The 15,570-nt window shown below is 45.9% G+C and overlaps 1 protein-coding gene across 3 annotated transcripts in view; it reads right to left on the bottom strand.

The window, feature by feature from the left end:
- LOC146835264 (neutral amino acid transporter 9-like) overlaps positions 1 to 15,570 on the bottom strand; it is a 519,311-nt gene that overhangs the window by 358,863 nt on the left and 144,878 nt on the right. For all 3 annotated transcript variants that reach the window (XM_085602846.1, XM_085602845.1, XM_085602847.1), the window contains one exon: positions 7,315 to 7,422. In XM_085602846.1, the coding sequence (XP_085458972.1) occupies positions 7,315 to 7,422 (108 nt within the window). The remainder of the gene's footprint in view (positions 1 to 7,314; positions 7,423 to 15,570) is intronic.

Below are 15,570 nucleotides of genomic sequence, written 5' to 3' on the forward strand. Positions count from 1 at the left end.
TTGGCCATAGTTGCTATAGAACGGAGATGACTGTGTGGAGCTGTGAGTGGCGTTGTTATAGGCTATCTCTGCAACCCATAGCAAGTCGACCCATTCTTCCCTGCCCTGGTCCACAAAACATCGCAGATACTGTTTGAGCGTTTGGTTCAGGCGCTCGGTTTGGCCGTCCGTTTGAGGGTGGTAGCTGGTGGACAGGGCGGTCTTAACATGCAGCGCAGTGCACCAAGTCTTCCAGAATTGCGCAGTAAACTGCGACCCCCGGTCCGACACGATCACCCCAGGTAATCCATGCAGTCGTACCACATTCTTTAGGAGTAGTGACGCCAATTCCCCGGCCGTAGGGACTCTCTTGCAGGGGATGAAGTGCCCCATTTTCGTCAAGTAATCCACCACCACCAGTATTGCCGTCATCCCCTGGTCTACCGGTAGGCCCACCACGAAGTCCAGTGATATGCTATCCCATGGTCTATCCGGGGTCGGAAGTGGATGTAAGAGCCCTTGGGTTCGGCCATGGTCGGCCTTCATGGTAGCACACGTAGGACACTCCTGTCCGCACCTCCTGACATCCACTCTCATGGTTGGCCACCAGAAATGCCGTCCCATGCTAGCCACCGTTTTTTCAAAGCCCAAATGACCTGCGCATGGAGAGTCATGGCACCAGATGAATGCTTGTTTCCTTAGCCTAGGCGTGGGTATCAATAGGCACCTGCCCTTCAGGGGTATCCCGTCCTTCAGCTGCCATTCTCTGTGACTGAGGAGCCACCTCCGCCATGCGAATGACCTGATCCCTCTCTTTATTCCCCTCAGGAAAGTATCCGGTTGGATAACCCCCAATACCATCCTCGGGGAAATGATGGAACGCTCGGTTGCAGGCAATGGTTCCTTAACTGCAGATTGACGGGACAGGGCGTCCGCCTTCCGGTTTTCCGTCCCCGGCCGATATGTGATGCGGAAGTTGAACCCCGCAAAGAAGATCATCCACCGCAGCTGCCTGGGAGAAAGGTGTCTAGTGGCCGTCATGAACTGTAGGTTCCGATGGTCCGTGTACACCGATACCACATGTCTTGCCCCCATCAACCAATGCCTCCATTCGGTGAAGGCGTCCTTGATTGCGAGAAGCTCCTTCTCCGCAATATGGTAGTTGCGTTCGGCGTCGTTGAGTTTGCGGGACATGTACGCAACGGGATGAAGCACCCCTGTGTCGTGGTTGCGTTGGGACAAGATAGCCCCCAGCGCCACATCCGACGCGTCCGCTTCCACCACGTAGGGGAGATCCGGATCGGGGTGAGCCAACACCGGCGCCTTACCAAAGGCGCTTTTCAGGGCCTCAAAGGCTTTGTTCGCTTCAGGGGACCAGACAAACTCCTTGGACTTCCTCAGTAGCTGGGTGATTGGGGCCACCACTCCTGAAAATCCATCTATAAACCGCCTGTAAAAGTTGGCGAAGCCAATGAAACTTTGGACGTCCTTCACGCTTTGGGGCACCGGCCATTCCTTCACCGCCTTGATCTTTCGTTCTGCCATCTCCTGTCCCTCTGGACTCAGCATCACTCCGAGGAATTCCATGGATGTGACGTGGAAGTCACACTTGCTGAGTTTACAAAACAGCATGTTTTCCCTCAGCTTTTGGAGCACAGCTTTGACGTGGTGTACGTGCTCCTCCACACTGGACGAATAGATGAGGATGTCGTCGATATATACGACCACGTAGATATCCAACTCCTCTCTGAATACCTCATTCAAAAAGTACTGAAAGGCTGCCGGGGCGTTGCACAGACCGAACGGCATGACGAGGTACTCAAAAAGGCCGAACCTGGTCTTAAAGGCGGTCTTCCACTCGTCTCCGTCCCTCATGCGCACCAGATGGTATGCCCCTTTCAAATCCAACTTGGTGTAGATACGAGCTTTCTTGACCTGTTCCAGAAGTACACTGATGAGAGGCAAGGGGTACCGATTTTTTATGGTTATCGCATTTAATGCCCTAAAGTCCACACAGGCTCTCAGCTCCCCATTAGCCTTCGGGATGAAGAAGAGTGGCGAGGCGGCCGGAGACTTGGACGGGCGGATGAATCCTAGCTTGAGGAGTTTATCCAGGTACCCCCGGAGATGCACGTTTTCAGGCTCCGTCAGGGCATACAGCCTGCCGCTGGGAATGCTGGCCCCTGGCACCAGGTCGATCTGGCAGTCAAACTGTCTATGTGGTGGTAGCACTTCCGCCTTCACCTCATCAAATACATCCTCAAAACTGTGATAAGCCTGGGGGAGAGCCACATCTTTTTCTGCCGCTGTAGCCACCGTCTGACTCCCGCTCTCATCTGCGTCAAGGGATTCCGTTCTTATTCCACAATGCAGGATGCAATACGGTGACGTCATTTCGATGCGATGTGTTGGCCAATCCACAAAGGGGTTGTGTTTCTGTAGCCACGGCAATCCCAATATGACGCCATATTGGGGCGCTCGGATGATGTTAAAATCGATTTGTTCCAAATGGTTCCTCCCATATCTCATCGGAAGGACCCCCGTGTGCTGTCCGATGGGCCCCGTCACCAATCGCCTTCCGTCTACCGCATAGACGTCTTCGGGTACTGCTTTGGGAAGAAGCACTAGCCCTAGCCTGCATGCCTCGTTGTGGTCCATAAACATGCCAGTGGCCCCTGAATCCACCATGGCCACAACGGGTATCCACTGGTCATGCACTCCCACGTGCACCGTGATAAACAGGTGTCGTTGTCCCTTAGTGACCGAGTTGGAAAGTGAAGGGATGGATGAGTGACTCCGAGATGCCCCTTCTCTGGTCTTGGAGTCCTCTAGTTTTCCGCCGGTATGTCCACCACGGCTGTTACCGACCGGTTGGCCCGATAACGTGACGTCTTCGGTTTGGCAGGGCATTCACGTACGTAGTGGCCTTTTTTGCCACAATATAGGCACAATCCTTGTTTACGGCGTGACTCTTTCTCCGTGGCTGTGAGGCTCGCTCGTATTGCGCTGATGTCCATGGGTTCTCCCTTGGATGCGGTGGAAGTTTCAGGACTTCCCACCGTCACATAGGATGGAAGGGATTTTCCTTTTCTCCCATGATCCCCCTTTCTTTCACTTAGCCTATGTTCCAGCCGTAATACCAGGTTGATAAGGCCCTCACATGTCTTGGGTTGAGGGTCAATATGAGCCACGGCGTCCTTGAGCTCATCGCACAGCCCTTGATGGAAGAGCGCCGTCTGTTTAGCAACAGGCCACTTGGTTTCCGCAACCAGCCTTCGGAACGCGTTGAGATACTGCACCAGGTCGTTGGATCCCTGTCTCAACTCAAGCATTTCACGGTCCGCCGTGTACGAGTCAGCCCTTCTGTCGAATACCTTCAGGAATTCCTCGCGAAAAGCACCCCAATCACATAAGAGGGGGTCGTCCCTGCTCACCAGAGGTACGGCCCATTGTGCCGCGTTTCCAGCCAAATAGGATATAAGGAAAGCCACACGAGCCTGACTCGTGGGGAACGCCTTTGGTTTGCACGATAAATGTAGCGCCACTTGTGTGAGGAATACCTGCACTGTGTTAGGATCCCCACTGTACCTCTCTGGTGTTGCCAAGGGGATGGCTACCGGCATTTCCACTACTACCGCAGGGGTCTGGTTCGTGAGGGAGGTGCTGGGCGTGAGCGGGTCCAATTGGATAGCATCCAGTCTGGCTTTTACATCGGCTGTTTCTTGCCTAGAGGCAGCCACTTCAACTTGCATGGCCGCTAAAGCAGCCAGCACATCATCAAGTGTTGCCATGTCTGTTATCGACCGGGAGACAGTTAGTGTTATTAAGGTCGGATATTTTGTAACGCCCTGAACGTCTCAGGATCGTTTAACAGACACGACAATGAGGACGCAACCACTTGTGAAGGGTTAGTTCTTTTAATGAAGGCAAATAAAATACAAAGAACAAACAAAAGTTATAGTCACTGGAATCCTCCAGGCTAAGTACGTTACCAGCCCACAGCACGGATGGTCCTAACCGTCCTCTGCATATACGCCGATCCCGGCGTATGCCAACAGAGGGCAGAAATGAAATGGCCGACAATGCCAATCGGTAGGCTGTGAGGGGCACGAAGAGTGTTGGGGAGAATCGAGGAGTCAGGGAAACACCCAGCCGGGGTCTCTACCTGAAGGGAGCAGCCGCTCAACCTCTTCCTCAGACTGCACCGGGACGCGGAGTCACCTCCTGGTGATGCGTCACCGATACCCCAATCACAAGCAAGAAGACTGAACCGAGAGCAGCCGCTCGATCGATCCTGTGGACTTCCGAGTCTGTAACGCGGCAAACACCTCCTGGTGTGCGTTACAGCTGGCAGTCCCTGTGTCTCTGGTCGGGCTGGGAGTTACGACTCCAACCAGCAAAAGCGCCACTGCGCTTGGACTCAGCCGAGTCAAAAAGCGAAGCTCAATGGTTGACCGGTAGAGCTTCCGGGTCCTTCACAGGTGACGATGGGGCAAGACACGGCCCAGGGAGTAACGACTCGACCTACCTCCGTTCTTGCCTTACTGGAGCACCACTCCGGAACACTGCTCTTCACAAAGCAGGTACGTCGGTGTAAACACAATATCCGACAGCCTTGTACCTCCCGGTTCCTCCCTTTATAGGGCGTGTTTTCCCTGAGTTATGTAACAGCTCTCCTGTTTACATAAGGGCGTGTTTCCCTTGAGTTATGTAACAGCTCTCCTGTTTACATAAGGGCGTGTTTCCCTTGAGTTATGTAACAGCTCTCCTGTTTACATAAGGGCGTGTTTCCCTTGAGTTATGTAACAGCTCTCCTGTTTACATAAGGGCGTGTTTCCCTTGTATGACAGGAATTCTTGACACATGCTATATTATACACCGGAAATCATCTCTAGATGGTCTCTCAACAACTCTATCAATGATTATACTAAATGCCCCAAATGCTCTGCCCACGCAGCCGATTTGGCACACATGCTGTTTTCTTGTCCTATCCTCAAGGATTACTGGTCTGACATTCGCATGGTTCTAGAAATCAGGTTAACCCAGCTCCCTCCATTCACTGCCTCCTCTGTTTTGCTAGATATTCATCCTACCGTTTTTCCCCAGGCTGCTCTGGCTTCAATTCTTATGTCCTGTGCTAAACTAACTTTGGCCAGAGCCTGGACTTGCTCTGATCTGCCATCAGTCTGGGACTGGTGGACACTGGTAACTGAGACTTACTCAATGGAGGCTGCACTAGCTAATCTCAGGGGGACTCGGTCTTTGATGAAACACGAAAAGAACTGGGGATCATTTATGGAATAGTGTTGCTCCCCCTTCGTGTTTAATTTTGTTTATTGGGTTGGCCCTTTTTTTTTTTTTTTTTTTTTTCTTTTCTCTTTTTTCTCCCTCCTCTCTTTTTGTAAGCAAATGCATGTATTAATGTATGTCTTACTCACCAGCCTGTTCAATAAAAATATTTAATAAAAAATAAAATAAACTCTCAACAAATAGAACTTATTATTAACATATTCGAAATTTAGAAGTTTTGATAACAGTACACACCCTTACCCACTAATAACACAACATCACATTCCTAAATATATCATGACTCCTAATATAATTATATATTAATAATATAATGATCTCATAAATATATATTTACTCTCAACAATAATAATTTATATTAACATCTAATAAAATATTATTTTTTCTAAAAATTCCCCACCCTTATCCCCTAATAACCCAACATCCCACTCAAATTATTTATAATATAAATAACCTTTATAAATTATTATTATATTATTATTATCTCATAAATATATATTTACTCTCAACAATGACACATTATAAATTACATATTATTTATATATATTTTTTTAATTAACTCCCCACCCATATCCCCTAATAACCCAACATCCAACTCCAATTTATGTTTTTATAAATAACCTTTCTAGAAAATTCATATATTATTATTATCTCATAAATATATATTTACTCTCAACAATTACAAATTATAATTTACATATTATTTATTTTTATATTTTTAAAACACTCCCCACCCTTATCCCCTAATAACCCAACATCCCACTCCTATTATTTATATTATGAATAACCTTTCTGAAAAATTAATATATTATAATTATCTCATAAATATATTTTTACTCTCAACAATTACAATTTATAATTTACATATTATATTTATATATATATTTTTAAAACACTCCCCACCCTTATCCCCTAATAACCCAACATCCCGCTCCTAAAATTTATTATACTAAGACTTTTTTACATATTTATAAACTATTATTACATATACTATTTAGAATGTATTATTATAACATTGGTAAAATGTAACAAATTTGAAATTCTGATTTTTCCTATAATTCGACATTATCAAATTCGATATTTCTTACCTTAACAAAATAACTATATTTTGTCCTTTCGATATTTTGTACTCGATATTTTCACATTCGATATTTAAAATAACAAAAAAAAAACGATATTTAGCCATTCGATATACTGACTAACGATATTTTGGGACATTCGATATTACTGACTCGATAATATGTCATGTCGATATTAAAAAGTCGATATTATGTCCATTTACCCTTGGTGTAGTGTAGCATCGATTATACCAGCTTGAGCAAAGTGTAAACAGAAAGACTGAATTAATTTTATGGCTCTTCTTAACTGTGAACTGTGATTTTTTTTTGAACGACCGCAGCAGAAGCTAATACACAATTGAAAGAAAATACCATAAAACAATTTTGGGATGGTGCCAAAAGGTGGTCAGAGAGCCAAACATACCTAAAGAGAGACAGAGAAATGATGAATATCTCAATGAAAATGTGAGAGACAAATAGAGTGATTTCAGAAAGAAGACTGGAAATAGGAATTCAAGTAAGGAAAGAAAAGCAAATGGAGTGAGGGAAAGGAGGAAGGAAGGAAGGAAGGAAGGAAGGAAGGAAGGAAGGAAGGAAGGAAGGAAGGAAGGAAGGAAGGAAGGAAGGAAGGAAGGATGGATGAATGGCTGGATGGATGGATGAATGGAATGAAATTAGCTTTCCTAGAGGAAACAGTTCTTCAGGACCCTCCTTGAAAGCATCAGGATTGCGGGATCCCTTACTCAGTGGTAGTCATATAGTTAGCTTATTTTTCTGGGTACACCTTTACTGATAGGTGAGAGACATTCATAAATGCAGGACTGTGTGAAAGTAAGAAACACCAGTGGTGTCAAATGTAGTTTGTTGTGGGAATCATGCGTCTTCTGTAAGGAACTACTAGGAGTGTCCCATCATACATTGTGTGAGAAACAAACGTCAGTATAAATCATTCTGCATGGGAAACTCTTACCAGCAATGAAGAAGTCGTCGCCTTTGAACCAGAAAAACCTCATCTGGACTCCCCACTGGGCGGCTTTTACGGACACCAAGAGAATGAGATACGCAACCGACACGATTCCTACACAGGGTGAGGAGTAACAGAGAAAGGGGAAACAATGAGGGTTGGGAGGTGAGACTATGCAGATTCAGAGGAGATGGCAGGCACGCAGCTGTTGAGGGTGGCTGTAGAAAGGACCATGTAGCCCAATGTGCAAGCCCTATGAAGGTGCAAGAAAGGCTGCTAGGATAATTCAGTCACAGAAGCTTTGTAGTGATGAGGCTACAACAACTAAAATGGGGCATGTGTAGGTAACTAACTCCCCTCCTAGTTAGAACACTGGCCAGCAATGTTAACCTAACACACAAACTATATGTTGCCTAATAAGAATTCAAGTGTGCTATATTAATAAGTTTTACTTGAAAATAGCACAGCCATGTAGATGAATAAGTGCTACCTTCTCAACATGGAGATTGTCTAGTGGAGGTAACTCCTGTGAGGGATCCTCCTTCAGCCAAGACTCCTCTAGCAGGGAATTCAGGGCCATATTATCAAGGAACTGCGATAACATTATCGCCGCTTTAGATAATGGGCTTGATAATATGCCCTTGTGAATTCCCATAGAAGCCCAGGTTCACACCAGAACCTGGGCTAAAGCGGCGATAATTTTATCGCCGTGCTTGATAATATGCCCCACTGTATTTCACCATTTCCATCTGTCTTCATGTGCTAAGACATCCATCTTTTAACTTTTGGCAAATCACAGTATGTCCATTGTCTTTCATTAATAAATATGTTTAAGGTGAACACTAATTTTACATGTGGCATGTACCGCTCCATTTCATGTTAACATCTGGAATGCATGAGTGCAACACTCCTAATCTTTGGTGTTCATGAGGAGCTTGTAACGCAGACGGGACTGAAACTCCTGTTGTCAGCCTCACTGGGATTTATGGACCACATGCAATGAGGGTCTAGGTGTAATCATGTACTACTATGAGCAGCCACCACAATTGGCGGCAGCTCAGACCGCCCTTCTCTCGGTTCCCCTGCCGCTCTGAGTAGTTGGTTAGTGCCACAAACTCCACCATGTCAAGAACTGCAGTGGAGAAGAAAAAAGGTCCATAAACAAGTAAATGCTGCTTTTGCTTTTTGAGGTGGGGTCAAGCGGGGTACAGTCTTCATAATTAAAAGGAGTGACTGCAGGCCCACCCGTGTGGCTATAGAATGGCAGCCCCACTGTCTCTTTATTTTACCTTGAGACATCTCCCGTCATGGATGCAGAACTTACTCCAGGACTTACTCCGAGGGGAAAAATGTTAACCAGCGGGTAAACTCACTTTTAATTTGCCATGGCACGCTGACATTGAAGGCGCCTCATGCTATAGACAAAGCTTATATGGCTACTACAATATTCTGCCACAGGTTCTCTTTAGGGAGTCACCAGAGCCCTACTCTGTATCTTACAATCATATTTTTAGAAGCCAGTGATGAAAGTCATAGGTGTACTCAGGCCCCATGTTGTATCACCCTTCCGGTCACACCAGAGGACATCCCAGAGGAAGATAGATGCCTATGACAGATGTGACTTCTACCTCGCCACTGGACTATTGGCTGTGCACACCTTCCCATTAAGAAGGCACCAGATGCCACTAATATTCTACAACTGTGAGTAATGTACCAGACTCAACATCCAGTTAGTACGTGATGTTCATCTCTTTTCACTGCATGCCCAAACTGCTTCACTTGGTTGTGCCAAGATGCTGCAATCCCAGGTGCCAATGGAGTCTAGATGCTGATGCTCACATAGATTAATATATTCCAAAGTTCACACCACAGTATAAATGTACAGACACTGCCAGCTACTCCTAACTTTACACATCCCTTCTAAAGGTGAAAGCAGGTATCTACTGAAGCCATGTTTGATAATGTCCTGCCACTACCTGGCTAACAGCAACATGTAAAGTACAATAGTACAGTCATCCGCACAATGATGCATTCTCAAGAGACCTGCAGGATGTAGATACACTAGTATTAAGCAAGGAACCTGCTGCTGGTCTTCCTCATAACACAGCTATGATAAGATGACTCAAACTCCTGATTTACCACAGACAACCTCTGCCAGGCCCACCCCCACAGGTAACTACTCAGCTTAGGGCTGGTCAGGCTACCTCTGCACAGCCTACCTCCCTGAATTGCCAGTGACTTAACAAGAATTGGACTTGCCCGTTGGAAGAATAAGAACACACAAATAGGTTAGGAGTGCATATACATATGGAATAGTTGGAGTGACTGATGGGCCTCCAATCTATATCCGACTTGGAAGAGATGTGTTTTCAGTCCCCTTAAAAACTTTAGTGAGCCACCTTCAGTCTCATATGCATAGGCATAAAGTTTCAAGTCATGAGCCCTACTTGTAAAGAGATCTAGCCCAGTATAAATATGTTGGAAAGATGGCAAGTGCATTCTGTGTGGCCAGCATTGGAAGAGATGATGTAGGGTACAGCTAGGACCTTATGATCTGCCTTGATGGGTAGCTAGTATAGACATTTCTAGGCTGAGATTATGTCATTACATTGTTACAGACCAAAGATTAGTCAGGCAGCATTTTTTGGGTGCCCTGTGTAAATGATGTTGTATTAGTCAAGTCTGGAGAGTACCAAGCCCATTAACTATGAGATGTTGTGGGAAAACCTAAAGGGGCATCGCCACCTGCAAATGTTGCAGTTGTAATAACATATTTTTGGTGGTTGTATTGATATGGGCATTGAAGGAGAGGTCTCTGTTAAACTGTAACCCAATCATGCATGTCTTATATGTTATAAATTGGTACTTGGGATAGCTCTCTGGATTCTGCAGAGATAAATGGGGTTTATCACAGGTCCACTAGGTACTAAAGCAAACACTTGGGGACCACAAACACATGTGCTCAAAACCTAGGTAGGTGCAGGTAAGGAGACTTGCTGCAATAGTGCAGGTATCTCCAGTAATATTCCTGTTAGACACTAATTCTGGATTCAGTAGATGCCTCACATCCACCTATGGATCAGGACTTCTACTAGCTTCTACTGTTCTGGCATGGGATTCAAATGGAAATGCAGGAAGAATGGCCTGTCAAAGTTATAAATGAAGAACAAACATGCAGTCATTTATAATACATTGGCAGGAACCCTCCTTATGGCAGTTCCTTTCAATGTGTATCGCTGTTTGGTGCTAGCTGCGTCATCATGATGGCGGGGGTTGCATTATTTGTTTTTTATGATTCGTCTGGCCGATACGAACAGTAAAATAAAGTGGCTCCATGTTCGCCCATCCTGATTGGGTGGGCAGATACATGTAGCCATTTCTTCAATGGCCCTTTGTCCATAGAATTCAACACAGTAGTCAAACCAAAGGTTCAGCAACAGATAAATCGGGCAGGCGGACAGTCATATTGGTGATATGTGTTAGAATCCGGGTTCTCTGGTTGACACAGGTAGGTACTTGTGTCAAGCAGGGAACCATTCCTCTAGTCAGGGTAGGTGGGTACACTCCAACAATAACCCCTGCTCACCCTCTCGGTAGCTTGGTGCGAGCAGACAAGGCCTATCTCAGAGCGTTCAGGTTCAGCATTTGTGAACACACACACAGTAACTCAGTGACAACCCCAAAAATGGACTCCACACTGGGATATAGAAAAATAATACTTTATATATGTAGTTTAGGCTTAGCACAAGACCAGATAACGTAAAAACAGCCCACAATACTTATTAGACAAAGAGTTCTTGGTTTTAACATAGTTTTAAAGTTCTGTGCGCTTCGTTCCTGTCCGTACGCTTTGTACGCGGTACAAACTGCTTGGGAATGGGTCTCACACGCACTGTAGGCGCTTCGGGATGAAGCGTACACCCTACGTTGCGCACAGGCACAGTACCTTTACTTGGTGAGTTCGTCACGGATGCTGCGCTGACATCAAGTGCGATGTACGGTGCGTTGTCCTCCTGGTGCAATGCCTACTACGGTAAGTTAGACCTTGGGCGTGCAGGGCTTCAGGGGACGGTGTGTAGATACGGTGCATTCAAAATTCGTCGCGGCGTTCATGCCGTACCATGCGATCAGCAATCTTGATTGGAAGCGCTGGGTACAAGCGATCAGTACGCTTCGCACAGGGGAGACGTACGCGACTACCGTACGCACCGCAGCCTTTCCAAAGCAGGGGAAAGGAGCATACGCCGGCAGTACGGTTCATAGGGGATAGTAGCAAGTACGGTTCACAGTCCTTGCGTTACGGTGCGAGCAACGGCTCGTAGGGGCCTGTTAGTCGCGTTGCTCAGGCCGGACGATACCTTCCTTTGCGGTGTGAGCTACGGCTCGTAGAGGGGTCTTAGTCACGTTGTTCGGGCCGGACAGCGGGATACCAGCTTTCAGGGGGTACGCTGCAATCAGCGAGATGTACGCAGCAGTTCGAGTTGAAGATGCTGGGAAAACGGTCCGTTTTCCAAGGCGATCTCACGGCGGTGAAGTCCACTGGTCCTGGGACTTCGTTCAGGGGGCAAGCTCACTCACAAGCCCTTGGAGATCTCTCAGCACAAGTCAAATAAAAGTTCCTTGAGTCTTTTCTTCCTCTTCTTCAGCAGCAAGGCAACCACTGCAGGCCAATCCCCCAGGTCAGGGACAGTACTCCTCCATGCAGCTTTTCCAGTTCCTTCAGGTCGGACAGAGGTTTCTTCTTGGCAGGACAGGATCTAGTTTCTTAGGAGCAGGGCTCCTACATTTATACCACAAATCCTTTGTTCTCTCAGGCCAGGGGGGCCCTTGCCTAGTTCATTCCAGTTCTGGAGCACTTTGTTGATGCGATGCAGGCTTCTTCTTTCAGGGTGCAGGGCAGAGCCATCAGACGCTCCACAGGGGGCGGAGCCAGCATTTTGGTGGCAGAGCACAGCCCTATTCTGAGTCCAGGTATACTCCTCCCACCCATCTATATGTCAATCTCTCTATTCACCACCAGGCTACCTAGCCCTGCCCATCTGGATTTTCCCAGCCCTGTCACTCACACAAGCCAAACAGCAGATACACATCACGCAGAGGCGGGCTGAAATGGTTAGCCAAGCAAAGGCCAACTTTCTAAAAGTGGCATTTGCAAACGCAGAATATTAAAATAAACCTTACTACAAGATGTACCTTATTATTCTGAGTTCAGACATACTAAACTCGATTTTCTACCATGTTCTCTGATCATAGGATGTAACAATCTTAACAGCCCATTCTGGCCTATGAGAACAGGTAGCCTTACAATAGTGAAAAACGAAAATGGCTGTAATTCACTATTAGGACATACCACACAGATCAGGGCTTGTCCTACCTTATGCTACAGCACCCTGCCCTTGGGCCTACCATAGGGGTGACTAACATGAAGTTAAGGGAGTGTTTAGGGACTGGCAAGTGGGTGCACTTGCCAGTCAGCATGTCAGTACCAGACTGCACACAGGTTCTGCAATGGCAGACCTAGACACATTTTACCAGGCCGCTTCTGTGGGTGGCACAACCAGTGCTGCAAGCCCACCAGCGGCATTTGTATTTACACGCCCTGGCACTCCTGGTGCACTTTACTGGGGTCTGATAGTAAACCAAATAAGCCAATCATGGAATCCAACCAACATATACATTTTACATAGGGAGCACTTGCACTGTGGCACTGGTTGGCAGTGGCACAGTGCTCTGAGCGGCCAACACCATAAGAACACATGAGGCACAGCGACAAAAAGTGGAAGGGAGACTCACGCCAAGGTGCCAGGTCTAACAGTATGTACTGCCAACATTTAAATCAAGCCTTAAGTCTCTTTTTTTGGAAGTCGAAAATCTCCAGTGGCATGATGCTGCAAGCTGTAGAAGACGAGGGCTCCACGAGGAGGGATACCCCTTCCATTAGGAGCCTCTGAACAGGATTTGAGGCTGCGGAGAAGAATGTAGCGGGAGCTACTGCAAAGTCATGCTGATAGGTAATGCACCTTAGGCAGATCATCGACCAGGTAGGTCCAAGTCTCCTTTCTTTTAGGTTGACAATATTTTCCAGGCTTGGATTCAGGCTGTTTTGGCACCTTCAGCACCACTTCCAAGGTCCAGGACTAGGTGCGCACCATTTGGAGGGTAGAACTCACTTCAGCCAGGGTCCAGGTGCAGGGTTCAAGTTACTGGAGCTTTTTGTGCCCCTGTAGCTCATAAGAAGAGGTCAGCCAACTAGCTCTTCGAGTCGCTCTGGTAGTCCTGGGTTCAAGGAGTACGGCAGTCCTCCAACAGCAAGGAGTCCTCTGAGGGATCAAGGCTGGCTTCCAGCAGCATGGCAGGTTTATTGTGAAGTATAAAGCAGGCCGCGAGCAGCAGGGCAGTTCACTGAAGTGCAGGGCAGGCTTTCTGAGTGTCCGCTGCAGGTCCAGCAGTTACCTGAAGAGTGGGTCTGATTGTCCTATTGTTATACCTGGTGCTAGCTTTGAAGTGGAATCTTTCCCACACCGATGGTTCTGGAATTTCCTCCATGCCCAGCTCCAAGGAGTCTGGGGTGACAAAAAGCTAGTGTGAAGTACTTTGTGTGTTGTGGCAGCTTCTTTGAAATATAAGTGGGGTAGGGAACAGCTCTGCCCCACATATTGTGGCAGGATGGCCTATCCTGCCAACATCTAGTCCCCCTTAGTCTACTGTTTGGGAGGAATACACAAAGGCCAATTGTTACCTTAAACACAGATGTGTGACCCAGGACACGGGCCGAAGGCGCCAAATGGTTAAAACAAGAACATGACAACTTTCTAAAAGTGGCCTTTACAGAATTGTCATTTAAAATCTGACTTTATTATTGAAGAGGTTTTTAAATTACAATTCTTTAGAGACCAATAATGATAGCTCTACCTGATCCTAAACAAAGGCTATCACTTATTAAATGTGTTTATTTATTTTATTAAATGTAAAAAAGTAACCTAATGCTATCCTATCGGAGCGGTAGGCCTCACAGAAGCCAAAAATGAAATTAGTAGTTTTACACCACCAGGACATGTAAAATTATATGTCATGTCCAACTTTTTAAATACAATGAGACCTGGCCTATGGGCTGTTTAGGGCCTACCTTAGGGTTGACGTATATGTATTAAAAAAGGATGTTTAGTCCATGGCAAAAGGTTTAGCTTGCCAGGTCGAAATGGTAGAGTAAAACTGCATACAGAGCAATTGAAAGCCCGAGTCATGTTTTAAAAGGCTTCTTAAATGGGTGGCACAATAAATGCTGCAGGCCCACTGGTAGCTTTTAATTTACAGGCCCTGGGTACATGCTGCACCACTTTACCATGGACTTATAAGTGATGTAGGCCAATTTTACCATGTTTTAGGGAAGAGCACAAGTCCTAATTCCAACCACAACTAATTAGGAAAATCAGGAGGGGTGAAGGGAAAAAGTTTGGAGCTGACCCTGTAGAGAGGGCAAAGTCCAACATGTACCATTTAGATAGCCGAAATAAACAACCACTTGCCATTCAATTGCACCTGTTTTCATTTGGAGCTAGGTTGTGACACAAAGCCAGGTCCAGTCATTATACGTGATCTGGAATTAGGTAAAAAACCAAGGGAAGTTTGTGTATGTTTGCTACAGACATCCCACTTTGCATGAATTAGCATAGAGTTCACCATCCACACTGCAAAGCAGTTTGGTGAGGCGCAAGAGCCATCGTTCAGTGCTACAAAAATGTTTGTGCTCATAAGTTCATCAGTGCGGTTATTTATGGCGCTTCAGAACACTCTGAAAAATACTTTATAAATCTACCATTATAAACAATGGGGTAACCCGATTAAGTCTTTGGACCTGGGTATTAATTGATACAGAGAACAATGGTCCTTGACCAATAATTCAAAAGCAACTTATTTTGTTTAACACAATAGTCAGTTTAAACATTTCGGAGCTAGCAAATATCAGCTCACAGTTTATATTCAACCATTTGGAAATATAGAAGATGTGCAACAACCAATTTACAAAACAATTAATATTTATTCAATTGATAAAAGACACAACATGGTTCAGAAAAATGGAGAGGGCCGTAAAGGAAGAAAGATTGTTCCAAGGGGAACGTGTAAAGGAGTGCTCAAGGGTGTCAAAAAATTCTAAGTATAGGTGGACATAGAGTTTTAAAGACTGTACATAGAAATGATACTGAATAAACAGTTTGTTGTAGCCTGGCCAATCACAAGATAAAGTTTGGCAATTCACATAAA

This window comes from Triturus cristatus, chromosome 4_2, assembly GCF_964204655.1.
Source record: "Triturus cristatus chromosome 4_2, aTriCri1.1, whole genome shotgun sequence".
In the NCBI taxonomy this organism is placed as follows: domain Eukaryota; kingdom Metazoa; phylum Chordata; class Amphibia; order Caudata; family Salamandridae; genus Triturus; species Triturus cristatus.